This window comes from Macrobrachium rosenbergii, chromosome 42 (genome assembly GCF_040412425.1).
Source record: "Macrobrachium rosenbergii isolate ZJJX-2024 chromosome 42, ASM4041242v1, whole genome shotgun sequence".
Lineage (NCBI taxonomy): Eukaryota > Metazoa > Arthropoda > Malacostraca > Decapoda > Palaemonidae > Macrobrachium > Macrobrachium rosenbergii.
In genome coordinates, this window is record NC_089782.1 from 47,048,822 (window position 1) to 47,076,321 (window position 27,500).

At 35.2% G+C, this 27,500-nt stretch overlaps 2 protein-coding genes across 3 annotated transcripts in view; one reads left to right on the forward strand and one right to left on the reverse strand.

Annotated features, from left to right (window-relative positions):
- Positions 1-27,500, forward strand: part of LOC136828410 (glycine, alanine and asparagine-rich protein-like) — a 282,803-nt gene that overhangs the window by 155,354 nt on the left and 99,949 nt on the right. The gene's annotated exons all lie outside the window — the stretch shown is intronic.
- LOC136828408 (indian hedgehog B protein-like) overlaps positions 1-27,500 on the reverse strand; it is a 137,263-nt gene that overhangs the window by 74,377 nt on the left and 35,386 nt on the right. Inside the window, exon 2 of the mRNA XM_067086438.1 lies at positions 12,774-12,871. Within this exon, the coding sequence (XP_066942539.1) occupies positions 12,774-12,861 (88 nt within the window). The 5' untranslated portion in view covers positions 12,862-12,871. The remainder of the gene's footprint in view (positions 1-12,773; positions 12,872-27,500) is intronic.

The window sequence follows — 27,500 nt, forward strand, 5'->3', positions numbered from 1 at the left end:
GACCAATGTAGTATACAAGTTTAAATGCACCGAAGGGACATGTCAAGCCGTCGGCAATTACTACATAGGTCGCAACACTGCCAATCTACGCAGGCGATTGCAAGCTCACCTCAACCAAGGGGCAATATTTGTGTGTGCATTAAGACCAGGATCTGTGTACCCAGGACCCACTTAGTGGGTCCTGTATGTACGTAAACATATATGCATCATTTTTCGCAGTATACAAATGTGCATGTATAAAGTACTTACACCGATGTTCACACGGTTGTACACACACACACACAGAGAGAGAGAGAGAGAGAGAGAGAGAGAGCATAAAGGTAATTAACACGTCAGTCAAGCGTCCCAAAGCGACCAGCAACAATTCGGGACATATACACGGAAGCGATATCTGTCGGTCTGATTGACAGGGAATGGGAGAGAGACAGAGTTAGGGTGGACCCTGTCTCGTTTTTGTGCAAAAACATCTGTTTTTTGGAGAAAAGCAATTTTAAGATTAAGAAGGATTAATTCACAGGAAGGTGTTCCTGATGACTTTTTCATCTTCACTGGATTAAATGTTCAAATGGCGGACGCTGATCCTTGAGTCAAGGGTTCTGCTTTCATTAAATCCATATTTTTTTCAAAACTATGGAGTATTTTCTCACAGGCTATTAAATTCTGAATAGAATTTTTCTGTCTCCAGTGAATTAATTCCTTCACAGAGAACATCGGATGGCTTTCTGCTATGATCTGTCGTTTGACGCCAGTGTTTTCAGCCTTTAAATCCCGGGAAAAGAACCTGGAAAAGCCATGAAGATTGAATAAGGTTTTTCCACCTTCAGTGATACCTGTTATTTATCTTTAGTCGATGAAATCACTCCAAAATGGAACGGGACGACCTTCTGTGTCATAGTGTAAAGGTTACGTCTAGTCTGGCCTTTTGGTTTTCTTTTTTGCTTTTAAAGCTCAGGTGAATGAGTATAATTCCCATCTTTGGTGAGTAAAATACCCAGCTAAGAGCGCTGAAAGACCCTTCACTAATATCTGCCTCTCGTTCCGTCCTTGTGTCCTGTCTAACTTTTAACGAGTGGACTTTGAACTGAATAATGAAATTCTCATTTAAGGCAATGCCGTTGGGCGGATTAGGTGGGCCACGAACTCAAAATGAATCTGTTTCGAGTTATAGTATGTCTGGAGTTACAAATTAATAGATGGAACTTATTATTGGCCCAAAATATCGAAGGAAGTTCACTTTATGATGGATTTGGTTAGCAGTGCAAGATTGCCCACTCTGAACTACAGTATATCGCTAATTAAGTGTTAGATAGAGGAATATCAAATTGTGAACCTTTTATAAGGTTTTTAAGAAGACGGAGGAGGAGGAGGAGGAGGAGGAGGAGGAGGAGGAGGAGGAGGAGGAGGAGGAGGAGGGAGGAGGAGGAGGAGGAGGAGGAGGAGGAGGAGGAGGAGTACTTTATGGCATTCTTGCACCCTTTTACAAATCAGATACAAGTAGCGCCGTCTGTTACAGACATTCCAAGCAGAGTATTTTCAGAACATACTCATATGGTTTGTGTATTTTTACACTACGGTTCACATTCTTATGTAGTCAGGGAAAGGGTTAATTAACCTTGAAAATGGATTCGGATTCGGATAACAATTTTACCAATTAATTCCGTCCTACCATAGGTTAAAATACCACGAATTTTTCAGTTTCAACTGATGGAGATCGCTTTAATCTACCTTTGATTGTTTTTGAAATAACCGTTGATGTTTTCTAAAAAGACCGTTGATCTTTTCTTTAACTGCAGTTGGTCTTCTCTACAAAGACCTTTTTTTTTTTTTCAATGAACGTTGATTCTGGAATGACCGTTGATCTCTGAAATAAACATTGATGTCTTCTGCGGTGACCGTTGATTTTTTCTGAAATAATCGTTGATCATTCCTGAAATGAGTGTTGATCTTTTTCTGAAAGACCTTTGCTCAGATTCGATGGTGTCTGTATGTACAATTATCTTATTTATTTATTTATTTATTTTGTTTTTTGTCTAAACGTGAAGTAAACAACTATTCCTGTTTTCTATTCCGGACCTTATTACTTACTTTAGGGTCAGATATTAAGTTCAAACACAATTTAAGTGCGAATACTTTAGATTCAGTGCTTGCAATGCATTGGGGTAAACATAAAGTACTTATGGAATTCGAGCCTAGATTTATTAAGCTTTCTTGTTTTGCCGCTAGAGGGCATTCTCGTTACTCTCCATACGAGGATGAATAGCGAGGTAGAAAATTACATGGAATTTATCTCTCTCTCTCTCTCTCTCTCTCTCTCTCTCTCTCTCTCTCTCTCTCTCTCCGACCGGCCAATGAAGAATCAGAGGAATTTATTTCTGGTGATAGAAATTCATTTCCCGTCATAATATGGTTCGGATTCCACAATAAGCTGTAGGTCCCGTTGCTAAGTAACCAGTTGCTTCTTAGCCACGTAAAATAAGTCTAATCCTTCGGGCCAGCCCTAGGAGGGCTGTTAATCAGCTCAGTGGTCTGGTTAAACTAAGGTCAACACTTTTGCCCCTTATATAAGTATGCACGGGGTACTGAAGATACTCAGTCACTGCAAATGATTGTTAGACCTTGATCACTTAAAAAAAAAAAAAAAAAAAAGAAAATTCTGGGTTAAAAAAGCTGCGAATTTCATCTTTCCAAAGCGATGGCACACACAAAAAAAAAGTCCATTCATATAATCGAAAGCCATTTAAATTTATCACCACCGTCCCTAGAAATATTGCACCATCTCTAGAAATAATTTTGGAATAAGGTCCGTGGATAAAAAGTTACTGGAATATATTGCTGTTATCAGTAGAAATACAAACTCCTCGAAAAAGACTCGGATGAAATATTTTTCTCCAAAGGAGAGTTTACCGGTCGGGAATATATGATGACACGTGTGTGTGTTTATTTTATATTTTAACTGTTTTATAAGGTCAGTTACACGTGTGTATAGGTGTGTATTTTATATTTTAACTGTTTTATAAGGTCAGTTACACGTGTGTATAGGTGTGTATTTTATATTTTAACTGTTTTGTAAGGTCAGTTACACATGTGTATAGGTGTGTATTTTATATTTTAACTTTTATAAGGTCAATTACACGTGTATAGGTGTGTATTTTATATTTTAACTGTTTTGTAAGGTCAGTTACACGTGTGTATAGGTGTGTATTTTATATTTTAACTGTTTTATAAGGTCAATTACACGTGTGTATAGGTGTGTATTTTATATTTTAACTTTTATAAGGTCAATTACACGTGTGTATAGGTGTGTATTTTATATTTTAACTGTTTTGTAAGGTCAGTTACACGTGTGTATAGGTGTGTATTTTATATTTTAACTGTTTTATAAGGTCAGTTACATTTTATATTTTTTTATATTTTAACTGTTTTATAAGGTCAGTTACACGTGTGCATAGGTGTGTATTTTATATTTTAACTGTTTTATAAGGTCAGTTACACGTGTGTATAGGTGTGTATTTTATATTTTAACTGTTTTATAAGGTCAATTACATTTGTGTATAGGTGTGTATTTTATATTTTAACTTTTATAAGGTCAGTTACACGTATAGATGTGTATTTTATATTTTAACTTTTATAAGGTCAGTTACACGTGTGTATAGGTGTGTATTTTATATTTTAACTGTTTTATAAGGTCAGTTACACGTGTGTATAGGTGTGTATATTTTAACTGTTTTATAAGGTCAATTACACGTGTGTATAGGTGTGTATTTTATATTTTAACTTTTATAAGGTCAATTACACGTGTGTATAGGTGTGTATTTTATATTTTAACTGTTTTATAAGGTCAGTTACACGTGTGTATAGGTGTATTTTATATTTTAACTGTTTTATAAGGTCAATTACACGTGTGTATAGGTGTGTATTTTATATTTTAACTGTTTTAAAAGGTCAGTTACATTTTTGTATAGGTGTGTATTTTATATTTTAACTGTTTTATAAGGTCAGTTACACGTGTGTATAGGTGTGTATTTTATATTTTAACTGTTTTATAAGGTCAGTTACACGTGCGCATAGATGTGTATTTTATATTTTAACTGTTTTATAAGGTCAGTTACACGTGTGTATAGGTGTGTATATTTTAACTGTTTTATAAGGTCAGTTACACTTAAGTATAGGTGTGTATATTTTAACTGTTTTATAAGGTCAGTTACACGTGTATAGGTGTGTATTTTATATTTTAACTATTTTATAAGGTCAGTTACACGTGTGTATTTTATATTTTAACTGTTTTATAAGGTCAATTACACGTGTGTATAGGTGTGTATTTTATATTTTAACTGTTTTATAAGGTCAGTTAGAGCTGAAACAATAATATTGAATTATTACTCTCATTAATAACACTTTCACCTCAGAACCATATATTTTTTCCTACCTTCACTCAGGTTTTAGGCCATCTTGTAAGTTTTTCTTCAGGAAATAAGAAGCTTGATACATATTGTATAACCCTTCGACTGATTGCTTTAAATGACCGTTGCGTCCCTGTGGGTGCCACAGGAAATGAATGATTGATTGATTGCGTCAATACAACGAACATCATCGTCGCCGAAAGTAAATAATGTTAGCAAGAAATAATTATGCAACATTCCATGAAAAGTTTCTCCGCAAAACATTCGTGCCAAACATGAAGGGTAATAAGATGCATTAAAACAAAAGGGTTGAGCCTAGGACTGATGTTCTTACGTTGTGAGGAACTCTTCTTTAAAGAAACCTGCATCAGACTTACGAGGTCTGATGCGAGCGGCAGTGGATCCTTATGAAGCACGGAACCACTGCAGTATGTGAGTGAATGACAATACGTGACTTAAACAACCAATAAAGTGGCGTTTAATTAATAGCATTACCTGTGACATAATTTATGGAGAAAATTAAATGATTTGTTCAACTGACGAAGTTACGCAGTTTCACATGTGGTCTATGCGTGGATGGGTGACCGTCTTTGGGTGTCAGGTATTACTGATGTTTATCCTAGTAATTATCCAGGGCAGGGCAGCGACCCAGCCACCTCATCTAGATTCGGATGGGTTGGGTATTTCTCAGCCACGCTCCTCTTCGGAGAAAAATATTGGCAGTCTAGGAGCAGCTCTAACACATGACAGAAAATTTGTTCACCTTATAATTTGAAGCCCTCAGAAGACAAAACTCGTCTTTTCAAATATTTTGTGAAGCTAAGAATGCAATCAGAGCGTTAGATTTTTATTAAGGGAACTATATTATGCATGTCTGTGATTGGAGCAGTTAGAAAATTCTTTATCTCCACCTAAAATGTTTAAAGTTTTCGAAAATATGAACGAAAAATAATATAACTGAAAAATTTCCTTTCTGCCGTAAAATAATATGATGCAACCTTTACAACAACAAATTTATAGCAAGATTTAACATGAAATCTCGCGGAAGAGAAATCTATTTTTGTAACCCTCTACAAAATCTAAAGAAAAAATGAAAAAACTTTCATCTTGTGAGAAAACATATATTGAAACACCGAAAGGAAAGTGTTACCATCTCGGTGGGGAAAAATATAATCTTTTCTGGGTCATTAAACACCGAACTCGCACTCTGATGTTACCCTGTGACATTTATGACGTCATTTGTCATGACTATTGGGAATCCTTACTTTGGGTATTAAAAAATGAAACTAATGTATTATCGACGACCTCCTGTGTTCTCCTGTCAATTGGTTTTATAAAACCTGTTTTTTTTTTTTTTCCAAGAAAGAGTTTTAACAACCGTTCGTAGGTGAACTTCGTTTCATTAGCTAGTCATTTTCGTGCCCGTCTCGGGTTCTGCATCTTATCAGCAATCTCCCGTTTGGAAAATCTATTTTCCATTTAGGTGGGTCAGACGTTTCCCTCGCCAGCGAAAGATCCCGGGTTCGATTCCTTAGCGAGTGTGAATGCCTCAAGCACGTTCCGGTTAGTTCTATTGTGTCTCAGTAAGCCCACGCATTGCTCTGTATACCTGGTAGTTGGTAACTGTGATAGGTCGTAACCATGGTTGGGTGCATGGGCTAGCAAATTCATCACAAAATGCTTGCCGAGAAAGCCATTTCGATATATATATATATATATACATATATATATATATATATATATATATATATATATATATGTATATATATATATATATACATATGTATATATATTATATATTATATGTATATATATATATATATATATATATATATATATATATATATATATATATATATATATATATATATATATATATATATATATATATATATATATATATATATATATATATATATATATATATATATATATATATATATATATATATATATATATATATATATATATATGATATATACATACATATATATAAATATATTTGTGTGTGCGCGTGTACGCGTTTATCTGTATGTGCACATTTCTGTAAATTTTCAGGTATGGAGAGAGGCAGAATGTTTTTAGTATACATCTTATTTCTTGCAGCCTAAAATGACAGACAGATAGAATTACATGTCACTAATCTCATCTTTCCTTTGATATTATGTCGATCATGGAAGCCGAGACGACGGAACAGGAATGCTTAAGAAATCTGTATAAGAAAAATGCATAAGCAGGATGAAAGATGAGGAGAAAAGGTTTCCGTATAAGTAGGTTTCAAGTATCTTGCCGTTTTTTCAGGGAAAGAATTCTGAGAAGTAAGATAATAGATGTTTTAATAATTTTATTTTTACTTAATGCTCCAAAGACGAGGCTCTTAAGTGAGATTAATTTGAATAATGTACCTTTATACGTTAATGGTTTTGAAAGTGAATTTATAATGTTGCCCATGGAAAAGTTGGGAGTGCTTTTCGCTTTTATTTTAGGCATCTCAAATATTTCTTCAACTTTAAACTGTGTTCTGAGGAGCAAGAACATTGCTGGCACAAGGCCACTGATAGTATAATAAAATTATTCAACGAGATTAAAAATTCACGTTTCCAGAATCATCAGGTTCTCTCGAACTGTATGTGGTTTTTTTTTATGATGAGCGAAGATTAAAGGCAGAAAACGTTAAAGAAGTTGGACAGCCAGGTGGGAGGATACAAAAGGGAAGGAATGAAAAGTAAAAGCTTCGGAAGGATGTCTACAGTACGCAGCATGAAGTGCACTGTAGGTGAAGGTTGGTTGTTTATTGGTTTAGATTAGTCTGCCTTATGCCAGCACAGGATGTCACCTAAAGAGAATAAGAGGCCTGGTGTGGATCCCTGGTCTCGGAGCGGTGTCATGAAAACCCTAAGACGGTGGTTCTCAACCAGGGGAATTTCAGAGTTGGGACGGGGGAATTGTGACCACAGATTGGCAGGCTCAAACTGGCTCTAGGACCACACAAAACGCAGTGTGCATCGGTCCGCACTAGTGAGAGGTCAAACTGGGTTTTCTCTCCCCTAGCTTGTGTGTTTGTGTTAGTATTCTGTTGCATGCTATTTGGAATGCACCTTTTGAGGCAGACAATTTTGGAAAGGCGGGTGGGGATGACATTCTGACATATGGTGAATGGGTGAATGGGCCAAAAAAGGTTGAGAACCCCTGCCCTAAGAGAATTCATCATATTCCTTTATTTGGTAGAACAGCGAACTCAGCCACATTCACAGGAAAAACAACTTCGTTGAAGAGAGTAGGCTAATGTTTCTCTTGTCACTGTTTACTTTTGGAAAATGGTTTGTCTTCGCTTTCTTATCGCCTGTGAAAATACTCTTAACATGGCGAGGAAACACTTGAAACGTTCTGTGCGAACTAGGCTTTTATCTCCTTTGGATTCTGGAACTGGAATAAACACTTCAGCATCACTCTGGTTTGTGGAATTGGTTCAGACTCGACGTGTTTTATTCCCAAGACAAAAAACGCGTTGGGAGAAAATGATAGGCCTACTTGTGAAAAAAGTGAGATGGGGAAGATAATAGGCCTACTTTTAAAAAATTGCGGTTCAATCTTTATTCATGTATAGGTCTATAGTAGGGGACGATATATTTTATTTATTCATTGTCAGTGTTTCGGGTCTCAGTGAGACTCATTGCCGCTCCCTGTAAGTTCTGATGAAAGTTTCAGTAATGGTCACGGTAGCTGTGTAGAGACCAGCGGTGAAACGAACAAGTTTTTGAGTAACGTAATTCTTCTTCACGATCTTAAGGAGAATACTGCTTGCCTTATAGCACACGGTTACACATAAAAATGCACGTGCATCTTCCTGTTCTTAGAAACCATGTATGAAAGCAAAGAATATGAAACACTTCAAGACTTAACATGGTAAAATCAGAAAAGCTGAGAGTCGAAGAGCTTGAACACAAAAAATTCAGTAAGATTGTTTAGGTGCTGAATTAATTGGATCTCGGGAGCCATTGATAACCATTTTTACAACAAAGTCTGTATGGTGCTAATGAGTTTGAGGTTGAAACCGTTAAAATGCATGAGTTATAAGCTGAAACCTCATTAAAAAACCAAAAAATTAGACTTTAAAACCTTTAAAAACACAGAAACTCCTGAAGACCAGAACTATACCCAGAAGCCCATAAAATCCAAAGCATTCAAACCAAAAAAGAGAAAATACGTGAAAACCTTTAGAACTAAACTGTTTGGCTCTATAAACCCTAAAGAACTAGAGAGTTAGAAAGTGAAGAGGGCAAGCATGTGAAAAACTGATCAACCAAGGAGTTAGAAACAGAGGACTCAGTAACTAAGGAGTAAGAATGTTGAAACCCTCAAGAACCAAAGAGTTGAACTGTAAACTTAATAACCATGGAATAATAATGTGAAAACCCTCGAGAACCAAAGAGTTGAACTCTGAACTTAATATTCACGGAATAAGAATGTTAAAACCCTCAAGAACCAAAGAGTTGAACTGAAAACTAAAACTAAATAATGACCTGAACCAAAGAATTGAACTAAACGAATGGAATAAGAATGTGAAAATCCTCAAGAACCAGAGAGTTGAACTGTAAAACTTAATAACCATGGAATAAGAATGTTAAAACCCTCAAGAACCAAAGAGTTGAACTGTAAACTTAATAACCATGGAATAAGAATGTTAAAACCCTCAAGAACCAAAGAGTTGAACTGTAAACTTAATAACCATGGAATAAGAATGTTGAAACCCTCAAGAACCAAAGAGTTTAACTGTAAACTTAATAACCATGGAATAAGAATGTTAAAACCCTCAAAAACCAAAGAGTTGAACTGTAAACTTAATAACCATGGAATAAGAATGTTAAAACCCTCAGGAACCAAAGAGTTGAACTGTAAACTTAACAACCATGGAATAAGAATGTTAAAACCCTCACGAACCAAAGAGTTGAACTGGAAACTTAATAACCATGGAATAAGAATGTTAAAACCCCAAGAACCAAAGAGTTGAACTGTAAACTTAATAACCATGGAATAATAATGTTAAAACCCTCAAGAACCAAAGAGTTGAACTGTAAACTTAATAACCATGGAATAAGAACGTTAAAACCCTCAAGAACCAAAGAGTTGAACTGTAAACTTAATAACCATGGAATAAGAATGTTAAAACCCTCAAGAACCAAAGAGTTGAACTGTAAACTTAATAACCATGGAATAAGAATGTTGAAACCCTCAAGAACCAAAGAGTTGAACTGTAAACTTAATAACAATGGAATAAGAATGTTAAAACCCTCAAGAACCAAAGAGTTGAACTGTAAACTTAATAACCATGGAATAAGAATGTTAAAACCCTCAAGAACCAAAGAGTTGAACTGTAAACTTAACAACCATGGAATAAGAATGTTAAAACCCTCAAGAACCAAAGAGTTGAACTGTAAACTTAATAACCATGGAATAAGAATGTTAAAACCCTCAAGAACCAAAGAGTTGAACTGTAAACTTAATAACCATGGAATAATAATGTTAAAACCCTCAAGAACCAGAGTTGAACTGTAAACTTAATAACCATGGAATAAGAATGTTAAAACCCTCAAGAACAAAAGAGTTGAACTGTAAACTTAATAACCATGGAATAAGAATGTTAAAACCCTCAAGAACCAAAGAGTTGAACTGTAAACTTAATAACCATGGAATAAGAATGTTAAAACCCCCAAGAACCAAAGAGTCGAACTGTAAACTTAATAACCATGGAATAAGAATGTTAAAACCCTCAAGAACCAAAGAGTTGAACTGTAAACTTAATAACCATGGAATAAGAATGTTAAAACCCTCAAGAACCAAAGAGTTGAACTGTAAACTTAATAACCGTGGAATAAGAATGTTAAAACCCTCAAGAACCAAAGAGTTGAACTGTAAACTTAATAACCATGGAATAAGAATGTTAAAACCCTCAAGAACCAAAGAGTTGAACTGTAAACTTAATAACCATAGAATAAGAATGTTAAAACCCTCAAGAACCAAAGAGTTGAACTGTAAACTTAATAACCATAGAATAAGAATGTTAAAACCCTCAAGAACCAAAGAGTTGAACTGTAAACTTAAAAACTATGGAATAAGAATGTTAAAACCTTCAAGAACAAAAGAGTTGAACAGTAAACTTAATAATTATGGACTAGGAATGTTAAAACCTTCGAGAACCAGAGAGTTGCACGATAAACTTAATGACTATGGAATAAGAATGTGAAAACCCTTAAGAACCAAAGAGTTGAACTGTAAACTTAATAACCATGGAATAAGAATGTTAGAACCCTCAAGAACCAAAGAATTGAACTGTAAACGTAATAACTTTGGAATAAGAATGTTAAAACCCTCAAGAACCAAAGAGTTGAACTCTAAATTTAATAACCATGATATAAGAATGTTAAAACCTTCAAGAACCAAAGAGCTGAACCTTAAACTTAATAACTATGGATTAAGAATGCTAAAACCCTCAAGAACCAAAGAGTTGAATTGTAAACTTAATGACCATGAATTAAGAATGTTAAAACCCCCAAGGACAAAAGAGTTGAAATAAACTTAATAGCCATGTAATGAAATGTTAAAACACTCAAGAACCAAAGAGTTGAACTGTAAACTTAATAACTATGGAATAAGAATGTGAAAACCCTAAAAAAAACAGAGAGTTGAACTGTAAACTTAATAACCATGGAATATGAATACTAAAACCCTCAAGAACCAAAGAGTTGAACTGTAAAATTAATAACTATAGAATAATAATGTTAAATTAAAACCCTCAAGAACTAAAGAGTTGAACTGTAAACTTAATAATCATGGAATAAGAATGTTATAACCATCTAGAACCAAAGGGTAGATCCATTAAACATATTAAGTATGATATAAGAATGTTAAAACCCTCAAGAACCAAAGAGTTGACCTGTAAACTTAATAACTATGGAATAAGAATGTTAAAACCCTCAAGAACCGAAGAGTATACTTAATAACTATATAATAAGAATGTTAAAACCATCAAGAACCAAAGAGTTGAACTGTAAACTTAATAACTATGGAATAAGAATGTTAAAACCCTCAAGAACCGAAGGTTTAACTTGTAATCTTAATAACTATGGAATGAGAATATTTAAATCCTCAAGAACCAAAGAGTAGAACTGTAAACTTGATAACTATGGAAAATGTTAAAACCCTTAAGAACCAGAGTTGAACTGTAAACTTAATAACTATGAAAAGAGAATGTTAAAACCCTCAAGGACCAAGAGTTGATCTGTAAACTTAATAACTATGGAATAAGAATTTTAAAACCCTCATGATCTGTAAACTTAATAACTATGGAATAAGAATTTTAAAACCCTCATGAGCCAAAAAGTTGAACTGTAAACTTAATATCTATGTAATAAGAATGTTGGAACCTTCAAGAACCGAAGAGTTAACCTGTAAACTTAATAACTATGGAATAAGAATGTTAAAACCCTCAAGAGCCAAAGAGTTGAACTGTAAACTTAATAACTATAGAATAAGAACGTTAATACCCTCAAGAACCAAAGAGTTGAACTGTAAACTTAATAAATATGGAATAAGACTGTTAAAACCCTCAAGAGCCAAGAGTTAAACTGTAAACTTAATAACTATAGAATAAGAATGTTAAAACCCCTAAGAACCAAAGCATTGAACGGTAAACTTAATAACTATGGAATAAGGATATTAAAACCCTCAAGAACCAAAGAGTTATGAACTGTGAACTTAATAACAATGGAAGAAGAATGTTGAAACCCTCAAGAACCAAAGTTGAACTGTGACCTTAATAACGGTGGAATAAGAATATTAAAATCATCAAGAACCAGACAGTTTTAAGGTAGATTTTAATAACCAAGGGGTAAGAATGTGAAAACCATTATGAGCCAAATAGTTAGAAATTGATGACTTAATAACCAAGGGGTAAGAATATGACAGTTCTCAAGATCAAAAGAGTTATGAACTGTGTACTTAATAACTAATGAGTTAAAATGTTAAGACTCTCAAGAACCAGACAGTTGCAAATTAGATTTAATAACCTTTGGGTAAGAATGTGAAAACTCTCAAAAACCAAAGTTAGAAATTAAGGAATTGATAACCTAAGGGTAAGAATGAGAAAACCGTGTAGAACCAGTGTCAGAAATTGAGGACTTCATTACCAATGGGTAAGATCGTGAAAACTTTCAAGGACCAAAAAGTTATAAAGTGAAGATTGTTATTAATAACCAAGGGGATGAGATCCTCGAGAACCAGGGTTAGGAAACTGAAGACTTAATAATCGGAGTAAAAGTGCAAACAAAAAAAGCAAGTAAATAAAAAGCATTCAAGAATCGAAGAGTGGCTTACCTTCGGTCGACAGAGGAGGCTGAGGTAAAGCAAAGGTTCGAGAGAGGACCAGAACTACTATGAATAGTCCCTGTGGTCCCCCAACCATGATCCTATGTCTGGAATGAAAGAGAAGTATTTGGTTAGCAACGGAATATCTCTCAGTATAAGCTAGTGGTAATAAACTGTTGTTAGAACACTTATCTCTACTTGGAAAACTCTTGTCTCTTGTTGGAATAGTCGTCTCTTGTTGGAACCTAATCTCTTGTTGAAATGCTTCTTATCTCATGGTGGAACACTTGCCTCATATTTGAACACACTCTTCTCTCAGGTAGAACACTAATCTATTGTTAGAATGTCTCTTGTTGGAATCCACTCTTGTCTTTTGTTGGAACATACTCTTATCTCGTGTTTGCTCATGTTGGAACACTACTATCCATTTCAGGGACGCGAGTCATCGTTTTTCTCAAATATCTTTCAAACTAATTATTTGATCGAAATGGTACTTTAACACAGTGTACAAGACACCTCCCACTAATTTTTGGTAATATGGTGCATTGTCAAATGGTGTTAGTTAAGGCGTTTACTCTTGACTTTTAAAGGCAAAGTCGCATGAGTCAGCAGGCCTAAACTACGCAATCGAACGTCCACTCTTCCCCTTAGACAGGAAAGTGGGGTTCGCAGATGTGGAGGCCAGGAAAGTGGGTTGAGTGAGGGATGAAGAGGGGAAGGGAGAGCGAGAGACGGGATGGGGGTAAAGGACGTTCGAATGCATAGTTTGGCGATGCTTGGCAACACCATGTAAGTGAAGAGTAAAGCCTTAACTAAAACCATTTGACAATGCACTGTATTATCAAAAATTAGCGGGGGGTGTTTTATACGCTGTGTCAAAGTACCAATTCGATCAAATAATTAGTTTGAAAGATATTTGAGAAAAACGATGACTCGCGGTCCCTGAAATGGATAGTAGTTGGAAGCTCCTATCTCATGCTGGATTGCTTATGCCTTGCTGAACACACCTGTATAACTTCTCTTCAAACGAAAGACGAGGGAGAACAACTTTTTGGTGCTAGATTCACGGAAATATTTCTACTCGACTCCTGGTCGACAGATGTTTTGTTGCTTTCAGGTACTTCGACTTTCGCTCCCGGCAAGCTTCAAATAAAAAGTGTGCTTTGGTTGTTTGTAGTTATTGTGAATTTAGTTGCTGGCACGTAGCGGGCGGTGTGTGCATAGATAAAGCAGAATACTATGGAATGATAATTATGGGAATTACTCGGGGTTGAATTGTGCAGAATTTTCTCGAGATTCAGTAAGAGGCTTCTAATTAGGTAGAGGCTGAATCAAGTTGAACATTCAGTATCTCCATCCATGTCCATATATTATAAACGTACGTTTACTATGATGAATAAGCTATGCTATAGTCTAGAAATCATGCATTTCAAGAAGTTCTAGGTTAAAGCAAGACTGAACTTTCCACGTAAATTAAGTATGCGTAAATTAAATGTGCTTCATCATTTACATTCTTATTTCCTTAAGAAGCCCAACTTTCACAACTATTGCATATTCGTTCGAGTGAATCTAATGAAGTCATCCTTCCATATTTAGCCCAAATAAATTACTTCAAATAGACTAGAAATCTCATCAGAATCACATGATTTGTTTTCATAAAATCTGAGAATTTTCGGGATCATATTCATTAATATCATTGAAAGTACAAATTTGGTTCGTTTTTGTAAAAGGGAAAAGTCTTATCAGCGATGTTAAATTTACAAAGCAAAGATATTCCTACTATGATACAAGTGAGAACTGAGAAATTGAATGTTTTTATTAATACATTTACTTGACAGAGGAAAATTGTAGATATAGGGCAAAATTAAGAAATAAGAGGGAATGACTTATATATGCAGATACTATGTAATTAGGGGCGATGCAGAGAAACTGCAGAGACTAGTGAAAGTTTGAAAGTACGCAAGAGGAAAAAGATAAAAGTACCTGTGAGCAAGAGTAAGACTTCGAATGTAGGACCAAGAATATGGAACAGAAGATACTTATACTGTAGTTATTAGGGAGTACTTATTGTGAAGCAAGATGTATTTACAAGACTTGGAGGGAACCAAGTGTTTATTGAAGCCAAGGCAGAATGTATGAAAGGATTTTTGAGCCAACTCTCAAATATGGAAGTGAAGTGTGTAAATCAAATGGGAAAGAAATGAGAGGTGGAAACTGTAGTGATGAATTGATTGGTTGCTTGGGATGTATAGATATATATGGAACAGAAAGGATGAGAAATGTGGAGATACATAGAGGAGATAAATAGGACACACATACACACACACATGTATATATATATACTGGTATATATATATATATATATATATATATATATATATATATATATATATATATATATATATATATATATATATATATATATGTATATATATATATATATGTATGTATGTATAATTATATATTTATATATACACACATATATATATATATATACATATATATATATATATATATACACATATATACAGTATATATGTTTTCTGGTCTTTTTTTCTCATCACTTGAGAAAGAACTCTCTGCCTTTCTCTGTTTCCAGAGTCCTTTGATTTGTTTCTTTGTTTTTTGTCCGACTAACTGAGAACTCTCAATCTTCCTTTGTGTTTCCTTAATTATATAACGAACTTTGACACAATTTTTTTTGCAGTGGCCGAACATGATTTGGGATGGAACGTCAATCTTTGTCTGTTCACAAAAATGAAAACTAGAATCTGGCTCCCGTCAGTCAATCGAATTCGAACATCCGCAAATTTATCGCTGTATTTCAGAAGCCCCAATTGATATGCAATCCAGACCAAAGCACGGAAAAAGTCGCCCCTTGCGGTGAATGTGAATTAACCCCAATTTGGATTTCGTAGGGGCAACAACGGATTCGGGAGAATACTGTTCTATTAAAGATCTGTGAAATTTTTCGGTCTGCTGACAGGGTGATTACGGTTTTTGGAATATGATTTGAGTCCATCACAGAGTTCGAAGTTCTGTCTCTCTTAGTTCCTCGTTGAATGAAATTCTCTTTTCTCTCGTTGACTGAATCTCTTTCTCTCTCTCTCTCTCTGACTCTCTCTCTCTCTCTCTCTCTTGACTGAATCTCTCTCTCTCTCTCGTTGACTGAATCTCTCTCTCTCTCTCTTGACTGATCTCTCTCTCTCTCTCATTGAATCTCTCTCTCTCTCTCTCTCTCTCTCATTAACTCTCTCTCTCTCTCTCATTGGCTGAATCTCTTTCTCTCTCTCATCTTAACCCCTCATTAACTGAATCTCTCTCTCTCTCTCTCTCTCTCTCTCTCTCTCTCTCTCTCTCTCTCTCTCTCTCTCTCTCATCTTAACCCTCATTAACTGAATCTCTCTCTCTCTCTCTCTCTCTCTCTCTCTCTCTCTCTCTCTCTCTCTCTCTCTCGCTTTGTGAGATTGTGAGACCCCGTTGATCTAACAATAGCCCAATGCAGTATTCAGAACCATATTCAATACAGAATAGACCACATAATTATGCTCATGACTGCATAATTTCCATTTCCTCATTGATCAGGTCTATTTCCCGCTTGAAAAACTAAATATTTGGTGAATAATTAAACTTGTGTCGGTAATTAGTTAATTGGGCTTGAAATGAGGTGGTTCCACCCTCCATCCACACAAGTATTTGGAGTTGGATTCTGGTGTATTTGGTTTTGTTTTTCGTTTCGGAACTCGGTGATTCAAGTCCGCTGATTTGTCAGTCAACAGTGACATTTCTCGGAAGGGTGACATGTAAGCCTGGCTACGTCTGTGTCTGAGAAATTGAGTGCACTGTTATCTACAATATGTACTTCTCTTTGTCTTGCTCCTTCAAATTTTCAAATGAGTCTTTGACTCTCTGCCATGGGATAATATTCCCATATCTGAGAAGGCTCTCTACACACCTGTTTCTTCTTGACTGAGTAAATTCAAATTTTATAAATATTACTTTGAGTGTTGCTTTCAGGAGTTTGACCGCATACTCCCTCTCCTCTCCCTCGTCCTCGTCACACAATGCAGGTTTCTCAGTCCCTGGGTACTGTGGGAAACTCACAAAATCGAGGGTCAACCAGTTCTATCTGTCTTCTGTCTTTAATGTTATTTTTCCCTTGGGAGCAAAATTCCCTACCTTCCTTTGTATTTCTCGAATGTCTTAACCTGCCCCTTTTTCAAGAGGAATGTTGGTGAACAGGCAAGGAGTCCTTTAATACTTTTGATCCCTAATGGTTCTTGTTTAAGGGAGCCATTATGTAATGAAACTGAGGACACGCAAAAAACCAAAAGAAAATCTGGAAACAACGCGAAAAAATAAGACAATAAGGAAGAAGGAAACAAGCCACGTCACATGATGTAATGTAATCATTGGAATAAGCAGATAAGTAAAGGAAACCACGCTAACAAGAAAGAAAAAGAGAAAAAAAGTTAAACAAACTAACTCGGAAAGGGGAAACTGGAAAAGGAAACTGGTCAAAACATGGTACACCCAGTTTGGAGTTTCTTGTAGGAAATTCCGAGAACCAACCAAACCCAATGGCGGGAAAATCGTCTGCACGTGCGAAGCCTCCCCAATTTCCAGGAGATTTGGCCCCTAATCATGGAACGGAAAAGTCAGTCCGTCCGTCCGCTGACGGACTTTGGTGCTGAAAAAATAGGAAGAACGATATTTGCAGGTCTCCGGTGATTGAAAGTTTGGAATAGTAATTTGTCGAGAGGGCCACTCGACGTGAGGTTTTTCCTCCGAGGAAGACCTGATTCCATTACGTTCTCCCACAGGCCGCCAGCAGGCTTCGATGGGTCAGTCTTTCGTAGAAATATATTCAGGGAATATTTTTCGAAGGAAGTATATTTATGGAAATGCATTTGTGAAATTTGACGCAATTTTTTAAAGATGATTGACATGAAATCGTCTTAGTCTTGCTGGCTTTAGACGTACGAGGAATGGAAGGTGTTTTTGGCAAAGTTAAAGTTATAAAAAAAAAAGTTTAATATCTGCCCATAGGGCTTAATCTGTCTAGTAACTAGACTCCCACTTATTAGGGAATTAACATAAATGATTACAGCGTTTTCCGGTAGAGAATTACCTTTCGGTTAACGTCATCGGAACACTGAATAAAGGGAACACTTGGAATTCTGAAATTAAATGAAAAAATAAACATATGTAGATAGGCACAGAACTGCATAAAAGCATCATACAAGGAGAGGAAAAGATAATTAGTCGAATCCCACACAAACAAAACAAAGGTAGAGAAAAGGTCATACACAGAGGCTTGCTGCTCATTCCTTGTGAGCTCAATATCCTTGACGACCGTCGTTAAGATTCAGAGCTCTTTGCGATTACGCTAGGCAAATAAAGGACTATTAACTCTAGGTTAGAGTTGATATGCTATGTAACGTCCATGCATGTCTAGAATTGTCTGGTAATTTTAAGGCTGATGGGAGCGGCAGCCGCATACCCCAATCTTGCTCAGAGCTCCCATAGGGTGATAGCGCCGTCAGTGCACCTCACACGGTGCACTGTAGGCTTTACATAAGGTTCTTTGCAGCGTGCCTTAGGCCCCTAGCTGCAACCCCTTTTGTTCCTTATACTGTACCTCCTTTCATATTCTCTCTCTTCCGTCTTACTTTCCACCCTCTCCTAACAATTGATTCATAGTGCAACTGCGAGGTTTTCCCCTGTTACGCCTTTCAAACTTTTGCTGTCAATTTCCGTTTCAGCGCTGAATGACCTCATAGGTCCCAGTGCTTGGCCTTTAGCCTAAATTCTATATTCAATTCAATTCAGTCTTGCCCAGATCCGAGGAAGAAAATTACTGGGAAAGAAAAAGAAAAGAGCCGAACTTTACCCAAAATTTCAGTTCTTAACTGCAATGATTTTTTTTTTTGTCAACATCATTTTCCAATGAATACAAAGGAAATAACAGTCAGGGGTAGAATTTAACACTTTCCATGTTCATTCGATAAGTTTAGGGTTCTAGTAACTTAAAACCAAAACTCAGACTAGTGTTGGTCGTTTGGGATTCATTATTTTCTTCTCGTTCATTATAACCCGAAGATGTGGAATATCATGACCATTATCGTGATAGCATGAGGTTCTAAAATAGTTTACAAAAGTTCATTTTTTGTGTCAGGGATAATGATCATGTATTATTGCTTGAATCATCGAATGTAATTCCATAAAATCGTTAATTATCGCTATTTCATGCAAAGCCAATGAAATCGATAAGTTCAGTTAATTCCTGCTGTAATTAAAACCCAATTATTGTGATACCAACACTCGCCGATTTAGTAAAAATCTGCAGAAGCATAAAAAAGGTCCACACACAAAAAAAAAAAAAAAAAACCGAAGCACTGAATGAAAGAGACTTGATTAGAAGTCTCCAGCACTAATCAGCAGGTTTTCCAGTTCACTTCTGGAAACTGGAAATGTGGAGTCCAGTTCACTTCTGGAAATTGGAAATGTGGAACGGGGGAAGTCTGTAAACGTGCAAATACTATGTGGAAGTAAACTAGATACCGATGCTATTCGAAATTGCCATTGGTACTCGGAGCAATCCGTGGAAAATTACACACGCGAGCGTAGGCTGTATGACAAATGTTCAGATGAACAGTACTGAGAGAGTAAGGACATCCTCCCATATATATATATATATATATATATATATATATATATATATATATATATATATATGTGTGTGTGTGTGTATATGTATATTATTTATATGTATATATAATATATATGTATAAGTATGTAAATGTGTAAATGTGTGTGTGTATATATATATATATATATATATATATATATATATATATATATATATATATATATATATATATATATATATATACATATATACATTACCTTTATTTATTCATGTAGATGTATCTCCAATTCTATTGAACTGTAACTTGTTCTATAAACACCATGTCCACAAAGTGTCTTAGAAATTTATGGATAATATTTCTTAGAATATTTCTTTCGAAGACGCCAATAGCTACCCAGCCAGACAGACGCAGATAACTATATAGGCCCTGTCGAGGAAAACGTTGCTGGGGTTTTGAAAGGATTCTGGGCATTATTTGTTCCGGGCACTGTATTTATTATACATATATATATATATATATATATATATATATATATATATATATATATATATATATATATATATATATATATATATATATATATATATATATATATATATATATATATATTTATATATATATCTTGTAATATAATAAATTATATATATATATATATATATATATATATATATATATATATATATATATATATATATATATATATATATATATATATAACTTTATCACATACACAATTGTTCTGTGCATTAGTAGAATTATAAAAGGACCTCATTCAAACTGGATGGTATCTAATGGAGTTTTTATTAAAAAATTACAAGCTTTCTTGGACAAACAGTCCACATTATCAAGTATCCGTACAATGAGCAAACGCATAGTCCGGCTGTATTTATATCTGTGCTGGGTACTTTTAATCCTATAATCGCCTAGCTCTTCCTTTGTGACCTCCACCCTCTCTTGACCTTGGTCTTTCTCTGATCCCTGATTCCAGATGTCCGTTTTCCGTGCGTTCTCTTGCGTTTTTTCTTCGTTTCCTTGCTTACTGTGGAGTATATGATTTTTCTAGATATGCTGTCTTCAAAGCCGTTTCCGGTGTTCCTGCCATCGTGTTGTTGGCGCAAGTTATGAAAGGCGTTCTCTATCTAGATGTTTTGTTGGTGTTCCTGTACAGAAAAAACTCATATTTTCCCCAGTCTATTCTGTGATCATTTCCCAACAGTGTTTGGCAACTGCCGACGTCTGATTATAATGCCTTATGTTCTGCAGATGTTGTTTGCTTCGCTCTTTACATGATTTGCCAGTTTCGCCATAGTACCCTTCTTCACAGTCTAGACACGCTGCCATATAAACCCCCTCTAATCTCTTCCCCTCTACCGACTTTTTGTTTCTAACTATTTTATTCCTAATGGTGTTTTTGTAGCTGCCTATCAATTTGAAATTATTTAGCTTCCTGTTGATGGGTGCATAGAGTTGTTGTCCGGAACTGTAATTATTTTCTTTCCTACCAAATGTTCCTTTCAATATAGTTTTTCCTTGCTTTGATATATACCAATACTTAGGGTAGCCTAATCTCCTAAAACTCTCCCCCTCAGGTAATCCAACTCTTCGTCTAAAAATTCGGGACTAAATATAAGCCCTGATGGCCAACCCTGTCATTAATCCTATTTTTATTTCTTTCCTATGACTGGAGAACCTATGTATGTATAATTGGTGTGTGTCTTCTTCCTATATACCTTGAATTTTAAATTCTCCCCTACCCTCTTGACCAGGACATCCAAGAAAGGAATTTCTCCTTCCTTCTCCATTAGATACCATCCAGTTTGAATGAGGTCCTTTTAGTAATATATATATATATATATATATATATATATATATATATATATATATATATATATTATATATTTATTATATATATATATATATATATATATATATATATATATATATATATTTATATTATATATATATACATATTTACTTATTTGCTTAATTTGTGCAGTTCTTCTAATAAAAGATCCTCGTTTTTTGAACTGTTACATTCAAACAAGCCTCTTCCAGGGATGGGAGAAAAAGCTTGTTGAACATTGCTGGTAAAATGAACCACAGTTATCATGTAATGACTATAAGTATTACATATTTTTGTTTTACGGCAAAAAAGTTTACGCATGAAGAATTTAAAGGGTAACGCTACAGTACCTTGTGTACTTTGAACTTTGATGATCATTGTACCTGAAGCAATCTGTATCCACTGCCTCAGTATTTTCTCACGTTAGGTTTGGTTTTAATTAAGTTTTTGTAGGCATTTGTCTGTCGTCTGCTACATTTTATAAATAAAGCATATTAGCACCATCGTAGCGTCAGTGCTTCATTCCAAGAAAATAAACAGCAGTTAACATGGGTTATTAAAAATAAGATTTCGAAAGCGTCTTATGCCACATATACCCCTAATCAGGGTAGTGCCGTCAGTGCGCCTCACGGAGTACACTGTAGGGATTACTTTAGGTTCTTTGCAGCGTCCCTTCAGCCCTTAGCTGCAACCCCTTACACTCCTTTCACTGTATCTCCATTCATATTTTCTTTCTTCTATCTTGCTGTCTACCCTCTCCTAACAGTTGTTTTATAGTGCAACTGCGAGGTTTTCCTCCTGTTAAATCTTGCAAACCTTTCCACTCTCAGTTTCCCTTTCAGCACTGAATGACCTCAGAGGTCGCAGCGCTTGGCCTTTGTCCTTAATTCTATGTTCCATTCTATTCCTATGCCATATATATATATATATATATATATATATATATATATATATATATATATATATATATATATATATATATATAAACATACATATATATATATATTTTTTTTTTTTTAAATTATACATTGTAGTTTCAGTCGTGTGTGTGGATGGCAGTAAGAAAAGAGGCTGCAGTATGTTAAGTCAGTAGACGTCATGAAAGTCACTTATGATGAATTTAGAATGAAAGTTTTGGTGTGATTTAGAATGAAAGTCACTTTTGATGTAATTTAGAATAAAAGTCACTTATGATGTAAATTAGAATAAAAGTAACTCTTGATGTAATTTAGAATGAAAGTCACTTTTGATGTAATCTAGAATGAAAGTTTTTATGTAATTTAGAATTCAAGTTTTGATGAAATTTAGAATGAAAGTCATTTTATGCAATTCAGAATGAAAGTGTATATGTAATTTAGAATGAAAGTCACTTTTGATGTAATTTAGAATGAGTGTCAGTTTTGATGTAATTTAGAATGAAAGTCACTCTTGATGTAATTTAGAATGAAAGTCACTTTTGATGTAATCTAGAATGAAAGTCACTTTTGATGTAATTTAGCACATTTGTCAAGGACATAAGAGCGTTTTTATGCTTTGGCTAGACTTAGTCCAGGTTCTGACGTCATCAGTCACAAATGTATTGAACGACGCTCCTATAGCATACTACATTCTCAGACTCATTTTAGATTTTATATGATACAGTTTATTCAAATCACTTGTTTATCAGTAGATTTCGTTTCCTTACAGTTATTACTATTGAATATTTCTGATTGTCCTTGCTTAAGTAATATGTTTACCTCTTAAATGCCGTAATCTCCTCAGGGCATGTATGGACCATACTATAGAAATGTCACTGTTATGAACGTTCAGAAGCATTATTATTATTATTATTATTATTATTATTATTATTATTATTATTATTATTATTATTATTATTATTATTATTGGCGTTGCTGTTGTTCTGATGGTGGTGGTAAATAACAGAGTTGTTGTTTATTCTTACAGTGGTATTGGTAAATAATACTTTTGGTCCCCCTATCAAATATATAGGTTTCAGACAAGCGGATCATGCAGTGTTGTTTACAACAGAACTTATCTCTCTCTCTCTCTCTCTCTCTCTCTCTCGTAAAACCTATCCATGAAGGCCACGTTAGTTTCAGGCAAAGTAATATCTTTATCCAAACGCCATTTGTGAGCGAGAATACCCAAACGGTAATAACATAATTCCATGAAACGTATGAGTCATTGGTCTGAAGTCCATGAAAAAGTGAGCATGAAGTGCAGTCTTGCAGGCCCATAAAGGCAAGCAGCTGAAGGGGCGACGAATTTCCCCCCTCGTTAAAATACAGTAATACAAAAAAGTACCGTGATTTGCATCCGTTCTCAAACTCGACGAAGTTGAGACTTGAGTTACAGGCTCCAGGACTCTGCTGGGAGATTTTGAGAACGACCGACCCAGCTGGGGAAAGAGCTGTGATTTATTCAGTTCTTCGATTAAAGTACATTTTGTTATTTTGGCTAGAATGGAAGAGTGACGTTTTGAGGATATTCCCCTCTCCCATCCCCACCCACACCCTCCGAAAACCTCTCCAACCTCCCCCATCCCCTTTCCCTTACTGATCATGCCGGTTCTACCTTACCGATCACGCCGGTTCTAGAACGAATGAAAGTGTCCGGTTAATCTTGAAAATTTATGTGATTTATTTAGTCATATATACAATATGATTTCTGTCTTGATCGACCAGAAGGGTACCACATCCAGGTACTTCCACATAACGCTCACCCCAACTCTCCCACAAAAAAAAAAAAAAAAAAACAGCTAGTTTGCTTGCTGACGTTCAAATCCTGGTGTCCCTAAATAAGGAATTTAACTTTTACTTAAATTATACCTGTACAGAAATCAAAGGATCATTGTATAAATATATATATTTTTTCACTCTCATGAATCCCCATATTCCAAAATGAAGAATGTCCTATTTCAGGCCCTTTTTCTCCTCCACTGAATCTTGAGTAGGACTTCGGTTCTCCTGAAGTTCTCCTCGAGTTCCCTTCTTCCAAGAAGTGTCAATGTAAAGGCAGAGCCTTGACACTGATTCCTGAGTCAAAGCCCTGTGGACCAAAAGGTCAACAGTTCCTCTCAATAATTGTTGGACACTGCTTTCCAAGAATTCCCAAATAGAGAATAAAGCAAGATTGGCATTATGTGTAAATGAGCCTTACCAGGAAATTTGAATCTCCTGGGCACATTTGTTCGCTAGGTATTGCGATGTAATGATTAGGCTACAAACATGTCAATAGACTTTGGAGCCCGTGGGATTGAGAAACAGAGAACAATGGAAATAGGAAAATGAGTTTTTGATGAATTTAGAATGACTAGTGAGTTTCCTCTTAGGGATTATGTCAGGAATGCATGATTTAGAAAAAAATATGAAGAGAGAGAAATATTTTATGATCATTTTTTGTTTATGGCATGAGGTTGTGTGGCAGTGTGAGGAAGGGGTTATACAGACTAACAGACAATCATAATGTTTCAGGATTTTGAATGGATGGAAGTGTAGCAGAGAGAGAGAGAGAGAGAGAGAGAGAGAGAGAGAGAGAGAGAGAGAGATAGAGAGAGCGATTTCAGGATGAAGAACCCCTACAACTTGGTCACGAAGCACCCCTTGATAATCCAAATGTCTGGCTAATTGGATGACCCTTCTCCTTTTGACATGAAGTATTGAAAGCTTAAGTATGCTAAAAGTTCATTTTCATAGATGATGATATACACATACGTATGGATGTACATTTACACTATAATATAGACGTGTGTATGATTATACGTGCGTTTTTATTTCTGCGGTCTGATTTGATGTACGAAGTCTGTATTTATGTAAGCAAATTGATGTACGAAGTCTGTATTTATGTAAGCAAATTGATGTACGAAGTCTGTATTTATGTAAACAAATTGATGTACGAAGTCTGTATTTATGTAAGCAAAACAAATCTATGTCCACAAAAACAAAGGGCATTATCAAGTAGATTAAGCCTATCCCTATAATCATATATATTTCAAGAGGTATGAGCATCCCATCCTTTGATGCCAAATCCTAATTTTCCCTTTCCATGCCTTTCCCATATTTCCACCAGCCTTTGTGCCAATGGAGAGCGAAACAGCGCTACCGTATGGCCTGAAATAACGCTGTACGACGATATTAATATGCCCTAACTGAGACGGAGTAACTTTCCACATTTAGAAATTGCGCAGTTAAGTGATACTTCAGGCATCTGTTTTCCTAAGAGAATAAGAGGCTTTCCGTGCTGAGAGCCATTACCGGTTCTCTGAATTTGGTAATTAGGGGAGAGGCGCCTCACAGAGAGGCGAAATAAGATAAGAAAAATAAAAAGGATTAATTTGATTATTTCGTGATGAAGGCATCGAAGCCCACTTACGTCACAGACCCGACCAGGTTAATGAAGTTATTTCGGGAAGGGATTAGGAGCCTCTCTTGACCAAATTATCGGGTCACAAGGGACAAATGGGTGACCTCGTATTTTTAGCTTGAGTAAAGCAGGCTGGTTTACGATTTTATGAAATTTAGGTTGTCAAGACAAGCTCTGGGACGTTTTCGGCCGTTCAATCCTCAAGGCACCGAAGGAGGGGAGTTGGAGTGGTTGGACAGCGAGATGAAGAGAGCCAGAAAATAAAGATGATGTAAATGTAGATTAGAGTGGAACTGGGAGAAAACCTCACAGTTCCACAAAGAAATAACACTTAGAGAGGCTGGACAGCAAGACTGAAGAAAGGAAGTGGGAATGGAGGTAAAGCAAAGGGCTAAAAAGTGGGTGCGGTTAGGGGGCCGAATGGACGCTGCAAACGCCCTTTAGAAATGTCTACAGTGCACCATGTATGGTGAACTGACAGCACTTCTCCCTTACGGAGCAGTAAGAAAGTTTCTTGTTTTAGCTTAAGCGACTGTGTAAAAATTTACAGAAGTTTGAAATTTGTAACTGAATAACGGTCAAAGAAATTTAAAATTTCAAACTGTGTAACAGATTTATAAAATCTAACTGTTCGTGAATGATTTGGAAAATTCAATTTTCTTAAAACAGAAAAACAAGTCTGTCGGACAAGGAAAGGTGAGGAAATTTGACAAAATAAAGTTAAACGGAAGAAACTGCACTCTTTCTATAAATGACAGTTTTTGTTTATTTCACTTGAGTATCCAGGAACTTTAAAAAGATTTTGGTGACTGTCTGTCTATCCACCTTTGTATCTATCTATCTATCTATCTATCTATCTATCTATCTATCTGAGTTTTTAGTAAAGGATGAATTTTATTTTAGATAAATGTAAAGCTATTTTTTTTAAAGAAAGTTCCGTTATATATATTTCCATGCTGTACGGTTTGCCGAAACAACTGAATTTTATTTTATAACTTGAATCAGGTAGGTTATATAACACACACACGCACACAGACACACACACACACACACACACACACGTGGACACATATACCGTCCAGAGGAAGGGAAAAAAACACAATGGAAAATTGATTTAAGGATCAGTTTTCTTCCATTTAATGAGATCAGGAATTTGCGAACACTTAATTGCAATTTTTAGCAGTCGTATGAATTAAAGTATTTAAAAAACGGAAGTCAAAAAGACTTGAGTACTTATCAATTAGTGGTATTAAGATATTAATGTAATGCCATGAGTCAAAGAAATAATTAGTGAAGTTTACCTGTGAAGAAGCGGTAAATTTATTGTATTTCTTCTCTGATTAAAAAAAATTTTTTGTCCAAAATTTTGAGTCTGGCTTTTTTTTTTTTATTTTTCTTCATAATTTCATTTGTATACACTTTTTTTTCATTTCAGTCGAGAGGAGAGCAGGAACGAAAATTCCTGGTTGCTAATTATATCCTTCGATGATCACCTTCAAAACTGATTAATCTTTTTATTTTTTTTTTTTTTAGCCTGTTGGAGTCTGCTTGGCGGGAGCTTGATTAGAAAACGCAAAAATATTTTAAAGGGATTAAGGATATAAATGCAATAAATATTTACTTGTTATCTTGATAAAATTGCGTTCATTATAAACTTCGGGTTCAATGACCATTGGAGTTATTCGCCCGATAACTTATTTTCGTTTATTAATTGATTATAAACTTTGCTAAATGGAAAAAAGTAAGTCATTGCAAACTCTGTAATAATTTTTTTCTCATTTATTACTAAATTTATTCTTGTTACTATGATAATTATTAAATTTTTTATTAGTTTCTAATTGTAGACAGATACGAGCGTTACCCCTCGTTCATCTCCCC